The 18,115-nt window shown below is 37.9% G+C and overlaps 1 protein-coding gene across 2 annotated transcripts; it reads right to left on the minus strand.

Moving 5' to 3' along the window:
- Positions 1–1,654: 1,654 nt before the first annotated feature.
- cx27.5 (connexin 27.5) lies at positions 1,655–13,180 on the minus strand. 2 transcript variants are annotated; one of them, XM_036143312.1, is made up of 3 exons: positions 13,063–13,180; positions 12,519–12,734; positions 1,655–2,896 (listed from the first exon to the last, which is right to left on the minus strand). In XM_036143312.1, exons 2-3 carry the CDS (start codon positions 12,544–12,546, stop codon positions 2,160–2,162), a joined length of 765 nt encoding a protein of 254 aa, XP_035999205.1. In that variant the 5' UTR covers positions 12,547–12,734; positions 13,063–13,180; the 3' UTR covers positions 1,655–2,159. The 2 variants fall into 2 exon arrangements, with proteins under 2 accessions (XP_035999205.1, XP_012720128.2); XM_012864674.3 differs by lacking the exon at positions 12,519–12,734.
- Between the last annotated feature and the right edge of the window lie 4,935 nt (positions 13,181–18,115).

Raw genomic sequence — 18,115 nt, forward strand, 5'->3', positions numbered from 1 at the left:
AGATTTACTAACGAGGAAGATTCATCTGACCCACCTAATGGTAGCCCGTGTGCCCCGCAGAGTTTAATGCAATCCAAAATCCGTGATAATGCAATCCAAAATCCGTGATAATGCATGTCTGTTTTTTTTTCACCAGCTCGTTGTGCCTCTGTACAGCGATGTGGAGGCCCTCATCCAGCTGACAGGCGATGTTCACTCTGCCCAACATGAACAATTTTACACTGTTCCCAATGTGACTTGTGCTGGATTTGTGTTTTTTGTTTTATTTTCTCCGATAAATGTTTTAGATCGACTATTCCTTGTTGAGTCCAAGAAGGGTCTCCTCCAAAGCGCAAACACGGAAAGCAGAAAAAGATTTCTTGCCTCTCCTTTCGCTGAAACCAAGTCACAGAAAAACTCCAGTTTTGCCCCCTTTACTTTTGCTGGATTTGAATATCCTTTGGTTTATGCGTCCCCAACCTCTTCACCTCCAGTTTTTTCTCAGAAGATATTGAGGAAAACGGGTCAGAAAATAAATAATCCAACTTGTTTATTTTAATATTTTAACGTTATTTTATGTCCGCTTTCATTGGCTAACTTGTGGCCTTGTGCTGACCCTGGGCCGATAAAATTACCCTAAGTGAGCTGCAAACTGAGGGGCGTGGTGGGATCGACAAGACTGTTCAGCACCGGTTTTGTTGTAAACTAGACCAAATGTGATAGCCTATATTTTTATTTGTGTTTATTAGGTATTTTACATTTTTAATTGTACACACCGAGGCGGGTTTAGGTCTACTACTAGCCGTCCCTGACCGTAGCTATTAGCTATTAGCAGTAGCTAATGCATGGAGAAGATGTTGACATTGTCATAATTATGACTCTCCCGTGGCTCCTGTAGTTGTTATTACATGTTAACTGTGAGTTTGTTTGTAATTCATTTAGCCAGTGAAAATCTTACACTCTGGGGCTTTAAAAAGTGATAAAGACAGTACAGTCTGACTGAGTTTGAGTTATTTTCCGAAGAACAATGGCCATAATTTAATAATCTAAATCGTCCAAAACTGGTAGATGACCTAAAAAGTCTACAGATTTTTGTTTTATTTGTAAAAACTCAATTTGTGGGAGTGGTGGCGTGTGCTTGAAGAGCTGGGCGTTAGTGTCTTGGAAATGTAATAAAAGTTGGTGGTTCAAAACTCTGCGTCCATGAGCAAGACCCTTGACCACATGGCTTCCCGTGCGCTATTCAGTGTTGACAGCACACTGCTCTCTTAGGGATGGATTAAAGGCAGAGACAAATTTCCCCTCTGTGGGTCTATAAAGGGAAATATGGATTTATTCAAATGTGAAAACTAATTAACATTTACTTTCTACATCAAAGTTATGCATTACTTAGTCTATAAAATAAGATCCCAATAAAATATATCTAATTTTGTGTTTGTGAGAAGATTTTTTTTTACAAATCATTCTAATCAAAGTAGATTAACACAATTACACACTTTCTTTGAATTTATTATATTGTGCATGGCTAGTGAAGACACTACTAACATAAAAACCAATACATTTAAATACCGGGTTTAGCAGCCAGTTGTAAACATCAGAGAAAAGTTTGTTTTTCAAGTGTATTTCTTCTGATTATTAGCTTTTGCTTATTTTGTATAGAAAGGTAAACAACATCCAAAGGGAAAGAGTCACTTTAATGCAAATATGGTTAAGGTCCATATTTGTGAAATGCAACATATGTATCATGACATATTAGAATAACTTCTTGCCTACAACATGCCTAAAATCTCAAAGCATTAGGTTCAAGTCATAATCAGAAATTCTACCTTTAAATTAGATATAGGTCACAATAAACAATGAGAATAAATAACATTCAATATTGTTAATAAATATGGTAACAGTGATACAACATCATTATGTAGTCATATTCTTCCAATGCAACAACTGATTATTATAATTTGTGACAGAATATCTATGAAATCTGAATTGCTGGCCCAATATTTTGTCTAATTTCTATCTTTTTTCCTTCTGATTGAAACCAGATGCTTTTCATGAACTATTCACTTTATTCTCATCTGTTTTATATTATTGATATCAGTATTTGTAGGCCTCACAAATATAATCCATCTCACGCCTTTCATCTGATGTCCCTGTGTAATAGGATGAAGTGTATGCATTAGTTAGTATGAGCGAAGTTTATGTTGGATCCAAGCTCCCATAGTTGAGTCTCCAGCACTGTGCAGGTGTTTACCACAGGTTTTCCCCACTAGGAACACCACCTCTGCAATGTTGAGCAGAATGCAAACCCCAGACACAGCCAGCATGAAGACGGTGAAGACCGTTTTCTCAGTGGGCCTCGACACAAAACAGTCCACTGTGTTGGGGCAGGGGTACGAGTCACACTTCACCAGCCGAATCATCTTGTAACCAGGATAAATCATGTAAAAGAGAAACATAAAAATGATCTCAAAGACAATGCGGAACAACAGGCTGATGACATACGTCCACCAAAGAGCCCCTGTGATTTTCATCTTCTGGGTCTTTATCTGTTCCAGGTCTTTGGGATTGGTTCGCCCCGACAGTTTGTAGACCCTTTTGTCAACGTGTCGGCGGTGGGCCACATGCATGGCCACCAGCAGGGCCGGAGTGGAGACAAGGATGAGCTGGAGAGCCCAGAGCCGGATGTGAGAGATGGGGAAGAAGTGGTCATAGCAGACACTGTTGCAGCCAGGCTGCTGGGTGTTGCAAGTGAAGCCAGACTTCTCGTCCCCCCACACGGTCTCAGCTGCAACCACCAAGACCAGGATGCGAAAGATGAACAGGACAGAGAGCCAGATGCGGCCGATGCCAGTAGAGTGTCTGTTAACGCCGCTAATGACAGCATAAAAGGTGGCCCAGTTCATTTTTGGTTCCGGGTCTGCAGCAAAAATACATGAAGAAAATGGTCAACAACTGGGAAAGTTCTACCTGGTGATTTTCTAAGAAACAAAATGTCCAAAATACATACGCAACCTTAAGAAAATAAACTGTTTAAAATACAAAAATATATTAAAAAAGCAATACTTTTTTTATTATACTTTATTTTTGCTAATGAAATAACTAATTTGTTACTGACCGTCCCTTTAAGGCCAATGTATATACTTCATAAGGAAAGACAACAATGTACTTTTACATGAGGCTGCAAGAACAAAGTTCTTTCTAGCCAGAACATTTCCTATTTCACAAGAACTTTAGCCCTTCAGATGTTAACTGGAGTTCTAGGTGTAGTCAACCTTTTCTGATGTGTCTAGCAGAGAAAAATTGGAGAACGGCAAGCTGATGTGTTTATGGGTTTTGTTTTAAATGAATATACCAAATTAGCAAAATTAAGTACTGTCTAAGAGTTATGTTACATAGGGTTCCTGTACTGGAGCAAGAATTTGGGTTGGAACAGGTCTTGGCTAGCTTAGTGACAGGAAAGCTACAGTCAAACGGCATCTAACTCTTTTAACCCAGAGACAGTCATTTCTAATTTTGCATACTAACTAAAGTTTTCAGGTAAGTTTAGTTTTTTAGAATAGATTTAAAAAGGCAAGGCAAGTTTATTTATATAGCACTTTTGAGTAGCAAGACGATTCAAAGTGTTGTACATGAACAGAAAAAAACATTACAAAAGGAAATATTACATAGGACGTCAAAAAAGGAATAGGCTAAGTAAATCCTGGACTAGACTTCTTTAGCTTCGCTGTAACAAGCTTCATCGCTAACATTCAGCGCTTAATTGTTTCTATTCACACATTAACAAGCATACAGAAAGGATAAAAATCACAGTACTTAATTGTTTCATTCAAAAAGCTATTTTATCACCAGTTCAGTGACTTTATGCCTTAATCGCAACTAGGTTCTTAGTTTTGTTTCTTTTTAAATGTCAGGATAATAAACCGGAGGAGCAAATTGGACCTACAAATGAGCATTAGAATAAGTTGGTAGAGCCAGCACATGTTTTTTTAAATAGTTCTCATTTAAAAAAACGTGATCAAGAATTGTAATTTAACTTAAATACTTGCAAAATATTTCATATTGTATTCCACTTTATTGCTTAAATTCTAACAATGAACACTGACCTCATGATTGTACAAATTTATCAAGATAGAGGATGTTTTATCGAGTTCTTACTATTTGACGTATAAAAACCTTCTCTTAAAACGACGTACTGTGAATAGGTTGGCTTGTTTTGAAAGAAACAGCAGATTTTAAAGGCAATTAATCACCTTACTGAGTACGCCCCTGTTATAAGAATTATTATTCTGAAGTCACTATGGCCTCACACCACTCGGACAGAGGAGGCCTGGAGACCTGATGTCTGTGTATAAGATCCACTGTTTTCTGATTGCAAGGCCAAATGCTGCAGCTGCTGAGGGATACTGATTGTTTACGATAGACTGTCTTTGTTATGTCTCAAACCAAGGCCACGGTGCAGTATTAGGGGAAGCCCGAAAAGTGACACAGACGGAGACAGGGCAGACAGAGACTGCAGCGGAACCGTGGGGTGCGATTACTTTCCAACTATGTGAATCTCTGCTCTGTTTCTCAATAAAATTGCTGGAACGTTATACCACCGTCTCGTCATTTAGTAAAGATGGGAACTCAGTTACTATTGTTTAATATTCCACCCAAAACTCCCACAACAATTTGGCGTAAACGAACAAGATCTCCGACCGACGAGCGAGGGAGTCCGGGGACAGGAGCTGCTTTGGCCGGCCCGGAGAGGTTATCCGGCCTCTGGTACCCCGAATGGATTTTCAAGGGATGTGGAGGAGCTCCTGGTCTCGGAGCGTCTCTGGGCGTCGGCGCGAAGATCCGAACCTTTCTTTCATGAGACGGTAAGGGGATTATTTTCCAGCTCTTTTAAAAACAAACGCAATTGGTCAAAAATGCTTGCAAGCTTTTAAATTTTAAACCCCATTTTAAAGTATACCTCAAGAAATTTTAAAATTTAAAACTGTAAACCTAAAAGGTAGTAAAAGTAAAAGCCGGTAGAAATAATGAATTATATTTAATCCTTAAGGCAAATAAAACAGGGTTCGCAATACCGAACGGTGACTAAGGTTTAAACATTAAACTAAAATTCAAAATTTAATTAGAATACGTTTTCAGCTGAAATACGGACTTTCCCACAAGGGGGGAGGAGGGGCAGAATGATTTTCACCTGGAGAACAGGTGACCGGCTGAGCAGTTTGCAGCTGGTCCATTAAAGTCCTCTTGTCTTGGGTTTGTGCAAGAGGCTGTCCACTTCTGTTGTGGATGAAAGCGGCAGGGATGCTTAAGTCCTTGACTGTTGCGAAGACGTTTGCAGCTTTGATAAGTGGGGACCCCGACCATTATACCAAAAAGGCGACCATCGGATGTGAGGCCTTTCATTTAGTTGGTCGATCGTGCTAAGGACGTAAAAAATAATAATAAAAAACAAAAAAAGGATAAAATAAATAAAAACAAACAAAAAAAAAGTCTGGAAGCAGAAGAGTCAGTGTAATGGGTCAAAGGCAGAGTTTTTCAGAGTCCAGCCTTGCCCCAGGGTGAGACGTTCGATTTCATGCTGAAAAACATAGGGGCCCAGACGCATGACATGCATAAATGATTTGAAATGATTTGATTAAACATGCAGATTTCTCACATAGGGGTTATTATTATTACTATTATTTTTATTTTATTGCAGTACTGCTACTAAATAATAAAAATAAAATTAAGAGAAAAAAAAGAAAAGCGATAAAAACAAGGAAACGGAAACGAAACTAAAAAGGCGTTGCACCGGGGAAGCGTTTACGTGGGGACCGATTAGGCACTTCCGTTGTGGATAAAACTGTTCTGAACTGCTAATAGCGACGTATAACTTTCAAAAATGGGTAAGCGTCCAAGTGTCTGCGAGACACAGAGTTGTATCCTTGCGGGACTGAAGCGTAAAACCGCGTGTGGACGAAGCATCGGGGGGTCGTAACCAGCGCACGCTCTCCACCTTTTAAACTAAGCGGGAACTTAACGCGTTGAAAACATCTTTCGGCGTTGACGTTTAAAAATTATGAAAAACATAGAACTATTTAAGATGGTGAAAAAGCAGGCCTGCACGTGTTTGTCTGTCTGAATGTCATCGTTTTGTATGTAACCGTACGTGTGTATGTATCTATGTAACTAAACGTTCGTCTGTGTGAATTAATTCGGGGGTAAAAGTAATGTTCATGGTTTCAGAATGTTCATTTGTTTTGGGAGAACTGCAGCTCCGTAATTCAAATGACATTTTAAGCATGGACTATGTTAACAATAGAGGTACAGTCAAAGAGAGATTTAAATAACAAAGTTTGTTTTTAACATGAAATATCAGGACCAAATTAAATTTATACACGGAGAGATTAACATGGCTTGAACAGAAATATTTCAGCTTTGTTAGAAATTGGAAATAAGCGTTACATAAGCTTGTTAAGTTTACTGTTTTACAAATTTAGGCTGAGATCCTATCACTTGTTTTTTAGCCCTAAAGTAATTTAAAATTACTGAGATCTCATTGCTTATAATAATAATGATTCATCACAAACCAGTCCAGTTGAAAGAAGTTTAGATATACAAGATTTTTGATTTAAATAGATGAGAAAAAACTGTGCTTTGAACAAACTGTATGGAACTAAATATGGTTGCTTTTCTAAGGGTTTTCTATTCATTTATTTTATTTATTTTTTACTTGGAATTTGAATGCAACTAATGAGAAATTTTGAAAAGCGTCAAAATATTAGAAGGCCACGTTACACGCGTCATCAGTAAAAAAAATCATCTGATTTTATTAGTTATGCTGCGCTGAGGCGAACCTCAGAGGGACAGTATAACCTGAGAAGGACAATAGATATGATAAACAAATCTGACCATGATGTAAACATCTGAATGTTTATGGCGAGGCTGGGTCTGTGTGTTGTGGCCTGGGGCACGAAAACTATGTCAGAGGGGGAAAAATAAAATAAAGCCAGCTTCTGAAGGGTTAAATTCTAATTCTAATCTTGGTTTGTTTTAGGTAGCCTTCTCAATGTGCTGAATTATGGGGAAAACTCTTATCATTTATAGAGAAACACTAGAAGCTCAAAAACAAAAAGGGAACAATCATTGCTTTAAAGTTTCACCCTTGACCAATTAAGATTGAAAAGGTGTATATATAAATAAAAGTATTACTAACAGCAAATACACATGGTCAAAGGACCAGAAATATATCAAAAAAGTTTGTAATAAGTCAAAAACCTATGTCATATTGGAAAAGACATAATTGTGCTCCTTGGAAAACAATTTAGTTTTAGTTTTTTTTGATTAATTTCTTTCGTTTTTTTGTTTTCTTTCTTTTGGAGGTGTTTTGAACAGAGTTTCAAAGGAAAGGGGAAGAATAGAAACCTTCCCAGGATCAGAAAAAAAGGGAAAAACATCACGTTAAAGGGACACTAAGGGGACCAGGGTTTTAACTGCATGCTATTAACACTCTTGTTTTCCTCTGAGTTATTGCTTTCAGATTAAAGTAGACGCCACTTTTCTGCCAATAGAAGACTCTGAAAAGGCAGTGCGGTAAGGAGTTATAATCAGATTTGGCCACTAAATTATACTTAGTTTTAACCAAGTTATGCCAGATCTTCCAGCAGGAAAGGTGGTGTCTTAAAAATGTTTGTTGCTTTCTGCTATTAACAGCTCTATCTTTCTGCTTCTTTTCTTTGCAAATAAACCTGGTCAAAATGATAGGATTGTGCTAACATAGAGATTTAGTCTCATTTTAGACATTCTCAGATGCGAGAGAATGCAGAAACAGTGCCGCAGTGAGGGGGGCTGATCCTTGGGACAAGGACTAAAGGTGATGTCATTGACTTCAGCCTGATCCAGTTTTGAGTTTTATTTTGTCAGAGACAAAGTTTGATTTATTTTTTATCCTTTTGTTTCTTTTATGTTTGTCATGTTAGAGGAACACTGTAGTTAAAATGTTTGTGACTGCTTTGCTGTAATTTCTTTTCAACCTATGGAGCGTTTTCTTTGGCAAAAAATGCTGGCAGAATTCATTCTGTTTGCAGGCGTGAGGACTGGAGGATGGACTGTTGATGAGAAGGAGAATGTTGGGCTGCTGAATTTAGACATTGGACTGGAAAAGGACATTGAAGGACTATGACTGAGGCATCGGACAACCTTCGACAACAAACACAGATGAGTTCTGCAGACACGACTTCATGCATTTCACTTCAGATTTTGTTGTACACAATTAAAACAAAATACACATTACGAAACACATTAAGATTATGTAAAGGGGAAAACTTTTAAAGAAGCACCTTGATGGAATCATGGAGCAACTTAATAAATTAAGTGGGTATTATATCAACAGTTAAATAATTAAATGAATGAATTAGTTTTCACTATATAGGTAGAGTAATCTGAACTTTTAAATAGCATTTCATTTAATAAACATCTTAAGAGTAAGCTGATTTCTGCTACTCTGGCAGGCATCAATAAAACGCAAAAAAAGATTACTGGCTAAAATGGGTAATGTTGCAATAAAATTAGCATAATGACACATCCTACTAACTAACATGGGTAAATTTAGGATTAAAGCATCAGGGTACAATGGTTACAATATTTATGGAGATTTAATTTCTTTCTACTAGAACACAAATATCTCAGTAGTCTTATTAATCAGTTAAACATCCTAAGGGAAAAAAACACAACACTGAGTTTTAGCAAACCCGTTAACCTGACAGCTTTTAGATCAGGATAATTTAATGGTTATCGTCTTACATACAGAAAATAAGTAAGATTATTTTAATTAGTTTAGATTATGGGGACATTTTGGATCTGGTCAGGATGGGTGGGGGGCTGTGATGATAAAAGGGTAACAGCTTGAAGGTGATATCAATGAATGAAGGTTTTCTCTGAGGAACATTAAAGCAGCAAAGACACCCCACATTGGAACTCCTGTTTTTGAACGGGACGTAAGGTGAGATCCTTACAATGAGAGACGTTCCACACAGGGGGGTGTGGAGACCCCTGGGGCATGGCACCCAGGACGAGCTGCTGTGGACTTGACACAGCTGGTGGAACCAGAGGGACGACAAGGTGGTCCCACATGTCATCTGACACCTTACACTGACTGTAAAGGGTTCTGGGTTTTCAGGGTTGCTGAAAACAGAAAGCTTCAGAGAACCTTTCACCCTTCCTGACCAGGCACTAAGAATACATAGATCATAGATCAGATTGCAGAGGCCTAGACAAATAGGAACGCAGAGATGCGTTCACCCAAGAACTTCTTAATAAAAGTCCTTAATCCTCAGTTTAAGAAGATAAATAAATAAATAAATAATCACAATGTAAGGTTTACTTTATTTTAGGATTAATTTGGGAACTAATTCTGATTTGCTTAAGTAGCTTTGGTTGTTCAACAATGTTAGAACGTTTTTTTTCCTGTTCTCTCCTGCTCTCTGCTTTGTTTTGTGTTGTAGAACCTTGGCGTCCTTGAACAGTAACAGCATGGTATAAATATTTTGTCTTTTCTGTGCAGAACAGCACCTCACTTAAAAAAAAAAAAAAAGAAAAAAAGAGGGAGAGAGGGAAAAAGCTTTCACATGGAAAGGCTTTCTTTTTCTCAGTTGGGTTTTCAAAATAAATGGGAAATGACATGAAACGAATATGTTGATGAAATTATGTTGCAGAGAACTTCAACTGTCAGACAACAACAGTTAAGACACACATTAAAAGCATTCTGTTAAGAATTATTATGAATTTACTGCAGATACATTTGAACTTAAAGATTACTATTTTAATTAATAATTAAATTGCAGAATTCTGAGAGCTAAATAATTGTGCACAGAAATATCTTGAATGTGAAAGTGCTTGGAGGATGTTTTAATAAATGACACATGAAAGGGGTTTTGATAAGAACACTAATTACACCTTGTTTCTGTTCTCCAGTGGAAACAAGGACTCGTGTCTGCAGACCATCTTCACAAAGTGTTTTATTAGAGAGAAATGCAAAATAAAATGCTCAGTGCCCATCCAGAACTGAACACTTATTACCATCCAGCTCAATCGTCCAGCCTGCGAGGAGGAACCAAGAAGAGGACTGGGGATGAAGAAGCCAGAGAACTCTGATTCCTTATTCTTCAACGGGAGGAGTTGCCTGAAGAGACCCTAAGCGCGATTAGATTAATTTCTGCCTTGTGCCTGAATGGCCTGAAAGCTTTCTTAACTTTGCGTTCTTGACGTTTAGGACTCTTCTCATATTGTGTTGCTGTTTGTTTAACTGCTCTGTTCCACTGACTCACATGTTTGATTTTTTTGTGTTATGAGATCTACACTTTAATATTACATCATGTTGATCAATATGGTTTTATGGTAAAAAAAAATGGAAACTGTTTGCTTCAGACACACAAGGATCTATGGTTTATGCACCTTTTTGATTTGATATAGGAAGAACCAGGATCGGATTGGCTCTAAAGATCCTTTAATATTAACTGGTAATGATAACACTTAGATTCAATACAGGGTTTTCAGGCTCAGATTGGCCGAGAGCAGATCTCCCTGGGAGGGGGGCTTGCCAGTTTTTACTGCCCCCTAGGGGTAGCTTTTTCTGGCGTTTCCCCTGCCCGCACTGAACCTCTCCTGCCTTTGCTCCTGGTGTTGTAAGTTTGGAGTGGTGGATTATTGTCCATCGTAGGGGTGAGTGGAGAAAGGAGTAGGAGGGTATTCAGGGTGGGTCAGAGTAGACGGATTCGACCTTGGTTACTGAACAGGGTTTAGCTTACCATAGTCTAATGTAATTTTAAAATAATGTGCGCATAGGTACCTAAAACAGGCCTTACCTAATTAGATGAATCCTAAATTGTAGACAAAAGCTAAATCTTTGATCTTGTGTGTTAAAGCTCTATGAAGCATTCATGTTGATCTGTATTAAAAGTTCCAGCACTAACCGGTTCCAACACGGGAACCCTTTGGGTCCCACTTTACGAGTTTACAGAAATGGTTCCTCTGTGCTTTGTTCACATTTTCAAGTGATGGGTCATCTTGTTTTGTCTTGATGCTGACGACGCCATCATCAAAAAAAAAAAAGAGAGGAATGTTATAAGAATTATTATTCTGAAGTCACTATGGCCTCACACCACTCGGACAGAGGAGGCCTGGAGACCTGATGTCTGTGTATAAGATCCACTGTTTTCTGATTGCAAGGCCAAATGCTGCAGCTGCTGAGGGATACTGATTGTTTACGATAGACTGTCTTTGTTATGTCTCAAACCAAGGCCACGGTGCAGTATTAGGGGAAGCCCGAAAAGTGACACAGACGGAGACAGGGCAGACAGAGACTGCAGCGGAACCGTGGGGTGCGATTACTTTCCAACTATGTGAATCTCTGCTCTGTTTCTCAATAAAATTGCTGGAACGTTATACCACCGTCTCGTCATTTAGTAAAGATGGGAACTCAGTTACTATTGTTTAATATTCCACCCAAAACTCCCATAACAGTATGTTATGGGAGTTTTGTGTGGAATAAAACACAACGTAATTAGACCAGTTAGCAACGATTGCACGAAACTTTCCATTTTCCACAACCAGGAGGTTCTTAAAGAGAAAACTGCATCTATAATCTACACGATAGATAGATAGATAGAAAGAAAGAAAGAAAGAAAGAAAGAAAGAAAGAATGAAAGAAAGAAAGAAGACAGTAAAATTAAAACGGCCCTTCTACCTTTAAGCCATTTTTAAGCTGTAAATGTTCCAGTCTGTGCAGGTCTGGTGTGATGAGAGATTCATTCTAGTTACACTGTAATTACATATCTCATGAGACAAAATTGTTTATAGAATTATAATTTTCCACTGGTAAAACTAAAATAATCCCAAAAATCCAGGAGAGAGAAATAAATTCTAAAAGTGATTACTGCATTCCAGTTTTATTTTGGAAAGTTTGCTGTTGGAAGGTACCCTGTCTTAATGTATTATATCAACGTTTCATCTTTTATGACTTAAAACAAAGACGGAAAATATACTCTAAGACAACAACCATAGAAACAAATTTTTTCGATAAAACATTTCTCTAAACCAATAAAAAGGCAGATGTCTACTTGATTCACATCTACATTTCTCTATTCTGTGACTGATAATCTGAAAACATCTACGGACTGACTATTTATGAGCAGCTATAAATGAAATGAAAATTACTAAAGATTTTGTTGGACAAATCTGACATTTGACAAGAACTGTAAAGAAAACAATTTGTACATAAACGTATATAAAATCTTAAAAAAATTGCAGATTGATTATGGACATTGTAAAAACAATTACAGACTAATTGTATTGCGATGTAAACATACATAGGCTACTACTTGACGGCGGAAGTTAGAACTTGATTATTAATCAGCATCACACAGAAAATTTGCCTCTTGCACAATGAACTTTAATTGATCACAAAGTTTTCTCTAAAAAAGTCCAGAATTTAAAATGTTTGATTCTGATCCTCATTCATTCACTAGAAGCACATTCCCAGCCTAGTAGTAAATGTCAGTTATTACCAGGCTCCGCTGGAGCTGTCAGAGGCATAGGAGGCAGTGTGGAGACCAAAAGTTGACCTGCTGGTTTGGCATGGATGTGGATCCCGAGCAGGAAGGAAACCTCTCTGCCCCCCCGTGAAACTGGCCGCTCACTTAAGAGCAACACAGAGGCCCAGCATCATGTGTCATGTGACACATGTTAACTGGACGTAATGATGCATCCTGCAGGGTGGGCACCTGTGTCCAGTATAACGGGGGGTACCTTAAGTTACAATAACTGGAGCTTTAGGATCACTTAAATAGTTTGTGACCATTTTTATAAACTAGTCATTAAAAAAAAGACGAAAAAATAGAATACTTTTATTTGTGATTCAGGCCATGATTGATGTCTTTACATATCATATCAGACATAATAAAAAAACGTATTTCAAAGAATAGTTCTCATACAACCGCCTTCATCAGTTTCTATTATGTTTAATGTGACATGACAGAAAGAACACCGAAAATAGATTTCCAGGAATTTGACAAGCATCTGTGAACCATATGAGAAATTAGATGAGCTTACCGTCAGCTGCGGTTCTGAATCAAGTTCATCCAGAAACATTTGTGTAAGCAGATTTCTTTTTTCAATCTTTGACCGTGAACAAGAGTATCAGAGCACCATGACTTTGCATTGCTAATGATTTCGCTCACACTAGCCACTGCCCTGCACTGAGGAGGTCATATGCTTCTGTTCAAAGGATTTGCATACAATGGCCCCATTTAGGAGGGCAAAACAAACGGCCTCAGAGTCCAGATCAAACGTTTTAATTTCTGCACAAGAATCTGAGTGGGGGACCACTGTCTGTCCTCTGGTCCTCATTGTGCTGTGTTGGAGAGAGTACGTGGAGGATGTTTTTGACGCAGTTTGGAGTAAAACATGAAAGGTCAAAAAAGCGATAGATAAGAAGAGTGGCTCATTATTGTTTTATCAGGCTTCACATCCCCATTGTTGCTGCCTACTAAATATTTAACCATTGTTTGAACTAGGTTATAAAGGTGGCCAGTGTTCACTGAGGCATGATAAGAAAATCCTTTTGAGGTTATTATTGCTGTTAAACATTCTTTAACTTGTTGTCATAGTCAGCTGCTACAAAATAATTCTGCCAAATACAAAAATTGAGTACAGTTGGTAAAAAGATTTTACTCTGTTTTGCATGATCCATTAACAAAAGCAAAAATATGAATTGAGTCAACATTTAAAGCAACTTCAGTAATAACTTTATTTACATGCCTAAGGGTAAAAAAAACCCCCGATTTCCATTAAGTTGGTGCAAATGCAGAGCAATAATATTTATGTAAAGAATTAGATTTTTGAAGGAGCTCACACTCATAGGACACTAGGAAGCACAATTGATGGCATCACGAGTGGAGCAATGATGAAGTCATGCAGGTACCAGGGCATTCAATAGTCTGTATCGTATAGGTGTCCCGATGCGATGCTGGTATCCGTATTGGGCCCGATACCAGCATCAAGGATTCGTACTTGTAAAAGCAATCCTATACTCTGAACCGATATCAGTTTTCCTCCTAGGCTTGGCTACACTGCAAAAGCTAGATACCACTCTATACCAGGTAGTGGTGCTATACACCACAAGGTTGTTTGATGACCCTCCAAAAAAAAAAAAAGGAGAGAATATAACTGAATCTGTAACCGAATTCAGCACCCTTGATGGTCAGTCATTTTCAGTGGTTAATTTTATTAAGTAATTTGTGATCTATAAATACTCAGTATTGGTACTTGGAATCTGCAAGTATCTTAACTAAAGTACTCGTACTTGTACTCGGTCTGGAAAAAGTGGTATCGGGACACTGCTAGTAAAGCAGTGATGGATGGTTCCCAAACTTGGATTATGCATTTTAAAGTCATTACATAACATTATCAACTCTTGACAAATGCCTGACAAGCAGGCATTTGTCAAGTATCGTTTGGCAAAATTGGTGCCAAACGTTTGTGCTACGTTTGTGCTGGTTTGTGCAGCAAAAATTTTCGTTTGTGCCGCTATCATTTTAAAGATATAAACAAATGTTTTTAGAGGTAATCAAAGGTCAACCAGCCCCCCCACCTTCTTCAAATCAAAAGAAATTGGTGTCAATTGGTGTCAATCAACAAGCGAAAACTTTTGTTGCACAAACCAGCACAAACGTTTGACACCAATTTTGATTTGATGAAGGTGTGTGTGTGTGTGGGGGGGGGGGGGCTGGTTGACCTTTTGACCTTTACTTTTTCATTATTATCTCAAAACCAAAGCAGCACAAATGAAATTTTTTGCTGCACAAACCAGCACAAACGGAGTGGAGTTGATTGACACCAATTTCGTCTGATTTGAAGAAGGTGTGGGGGGGGGGGGGGGGGGGGGGGGCTGGTTGACCTTTGATGACCTCTAAAAACATTTGTTTATATCTTTAAAATGATAGTGGCACAAACGGAAATTTTTGCTGCACAAACCAGCACAAACGTAGCACAAACGTTTGGCACCAATTTTGTCTGATTTGAAGAGGGTGGGGGGGCCAAATTCACTCAGGTGGAGATGAGTGGTGGATCCCAGAAGGATTCATATAGAGATATGGTGTGATATAAATAAAATGAGCACTAATTCATAAAAGGTGATCCCAATGGTGTTCAGCTTTGTCATATTTTGAAGCATTGGCGCTACACTTGGCTGAATTCCAGTGATTTATTCGGTCTTGGCGCACTTCCAATGTCTGTTAATGCCAAACAACTATGTTGTCAGTAAGCCTTTTCCTTAATTCTGCTGGCCAGATGGTCACACAGGGCATCTTATCACACCATGGAGCAAAGAAGCTGAAAATTCTTCACATAATATAGCCATTAAGGGCTGGGATTACCTCATTAATGGTCCGAGGTAATTTCAATCCTCTTTACTTCTCTAGATTATGAAGTAAAGAGATTATGAGAATACATCTTAATCTTGATTTAAAGGGGACAAAATGCTCTTAATGCCTTCCTTTTCACATTTAAATCTTTCGGGTATGGTCTATATAAAGTGGAACTGCACTGCTTGGGTCTGAATTCTTTGTTATTGTTGGGTCACCGTTCCTTTTTTTACCTTTTTTTCCCCCCATTTCCTGAGAATTGTATTTAACCTCAGAGCAAAGGCAGCTTTGTTTAGAGTCAAACGAAACATCACATTATATGCATTAACCTTGGCTCAGCATCTGCAAGAGTAGACAATGATGCGGTAGCAATGGGCGGAGAAGACCAATCCATTTAGTCTTTTAAAGAAACGATCCAGCATTAAACCGGGCACTTTGAGGGCGACAACTGCACTTTGAGCTCTGACTTTCAGCGATGGCCTGTAGCAGCTTGAGTTCTCATCATAATCCTTTCTGATAAAGCACCCTGGTGAAGTCCTTCAACAAAGTAGCACTAAATCACACATAACACGTGTGTCTATGGACTGAAGCCTGCATTTTTATGTCCAGCTTTGACCTTAACTCTGACACCGAATTGTTCTGTTTAATCTCTGTTTAATTACAAAAGCTGGCTACAACTACTGTATGACTCAGTTGTGCTTCAAAACTCTGCTTGTTTATAGGTCTGAGGGTGTGCCACACACTATTAAGATGGGTCCAAAAGTATACTGATACTGCCAACTTGGTTTTGCATTTGCTCTGATATTGCAATCACTGTTTGTAAGGTCACGTCACCCTTCGTCAGGTCCAGTTTCATTTAATTGTATTATTCTAGATGATTACATTTACATTTTATTTTATTTCTTTAAAAGAAAAGTCCACTTCTATATGGTACCCCAGCTTAACCATTGTTTGATGTCCATGGGTCATGAGCTCCAAAGATTTAAATTTTGATTTACAACAAGACAATTTGTTAAATATAAGTTGTATGCCAAGAAATATTCTTGCCTACCGTTTCTAGTAACACACGTTGGCTGTTGTTTTCATGCATTCAGATCAAGGTTTTAAGGAAGTGACATGCCTAACTCTGCCCCATTGTTGATCTGTGTATGAATCTATTCTAAGTTTAGTGACAAGGTTAAGGTTTCTGATCATTAGGGAGGTGTGGCCATGTAGTTTGACTGATGAAAGATGCAGATATTAAAGCAATTACCTAAAAGGTGAGTGCTTCAGCGTTGTCCTCTGATTTAGTTCAGCCTGAATAATGACATCTGGAGTTCATTAATGGTTACTACATTTACCACAGCACACAATAAGACAAAAATTCATAACAGGGAAAGGAACCATATTTGGCCAGCTAAAACATAAAAATCAAGATTAAAGTGCCTCACCCCCATTGGGGGTCTTCATGTTTTGTCACCTCTCAACCTGGAATAAAATGGATTGTTTGATATTTTGCAGTATTTTATTTGAAGAACATGCCTACAACTTTGAAGATGTATAATTTTTTTTACTGTGAGACAAACAACAAAAATCTTCAACTCTAACCACATAATCTCAAAAGGATTAAGGTTTGGACTTTGACTAGGCCATTCCGAAACATTAAAATTTTTCCTCTAAAATCACTCGAGTGCTTTAGCAGTCCTGCAGCCTCTGGGGCCTTTGAGAAAAGTATGTCTATACTGACAGATCACGTGACACTTAAATTGCATATGTGAACTTCAGTTCACTAATAATGTGACTTTTGAAGGTAATTTGTAGTACTAGAACATTTCAAGAGCTTCATTGCAAAGAAGGTGGTTACATATTATGCACATACCAATTTTCAGTGACTTATTTTGTTTAATATTTTTTTATGCGTACTATCTACTTCACCACTTTGCACTATATTTTGCTGCTCTATCACATAAAATAGGATTAAAAACATTTGAATTACAGGTTGTAAAGTAACAAAATAGGTAAAGATCCAAGGGGGTGAATACTTTGCAAAGCACTGTGCTTGAATGTTTCTTGAGGAAATCATTTTCAATTGCACCTTCTTTCATTGAGGTATTTTGGGATGCAAAACTAATGTATTCAAAGAAAACCTAATGTCTTGTAGTTGAACAGGTTTTTTTTATCGTAAATTAAATATAAGGTATTTCATCCAGAACGTAGTATGTAGTTATGCCTCTGTGACACTCCTTGTGTGTGTCCTTGACCACCTCAAATAGTAGTTCCTTATCGTGCTGGTTTCACTGTTGTGTTCCCATAATGTCTCCCCAGTTTTTGGCATATCTGGCGAAAGCCTTAAAATAAATTATCTTTAATGGTGACCTCAAGATGTTCTCCAACAATGAGCTATGAAGCCTTATATTTACCATCCCTTACAATCTATCACATTGCACATGGTGGCAAAAATAAATCAATAAAAATAAAAAAAGAAGTATATTATGAATCCGAAAATGTTTTAATATTTTTCTAATCTATTATTAAACTCTGCATGACCAGTCAGAAACTATGAGAGAAAATAAAATTTTCATTTTGAGATCTTTTCTCAAAATGAATCTTTAACAAAAAACGATTACCAAAGAACCGAATCAAGCCATTAGGAGATTAAAAAATCACTAAAGTCCAGGGAGCAATTTTTAAAGTGGACCTTGTCCCTTTATTATTGGCTGGACACTGCAAAAATCCCGTCTTCCTGGCAGGATGCTATAATC

The sequence above is a fragment of the Fundulus heteroclitus genome, chromosome 11 (assembly GCF_011125445.2).
Source record: "Fundulus heteroclitus isolate FHET01 chromosome 11, MU-UCD_Fhet_4.1, whole genome shotgun sequence".
Classification (NCBI taxonomy): Eukaryota; Metazoa; Chordata; class Actinopteri; order Cyprinodontiformes; family Fundulidae; genus Fundulus; species Fundulus heteroclitus.

Excerpts from the sequence above, each read along its gene's own strand:
- cx27.5 (XM_036143312.1), bottom strand. The coding sequence starts at position 12,546 with ATGCCTCTGACAGCTCCAGCGGAGCCTG. Across the intron at positions 2,897-12,518 it reads GACAGCTCCAGCGGAGCCTG|ACCCGGAACCAAAAATGAAC; the intron begins GTAATAACTGAC and ends TTTTTGCTGCAG.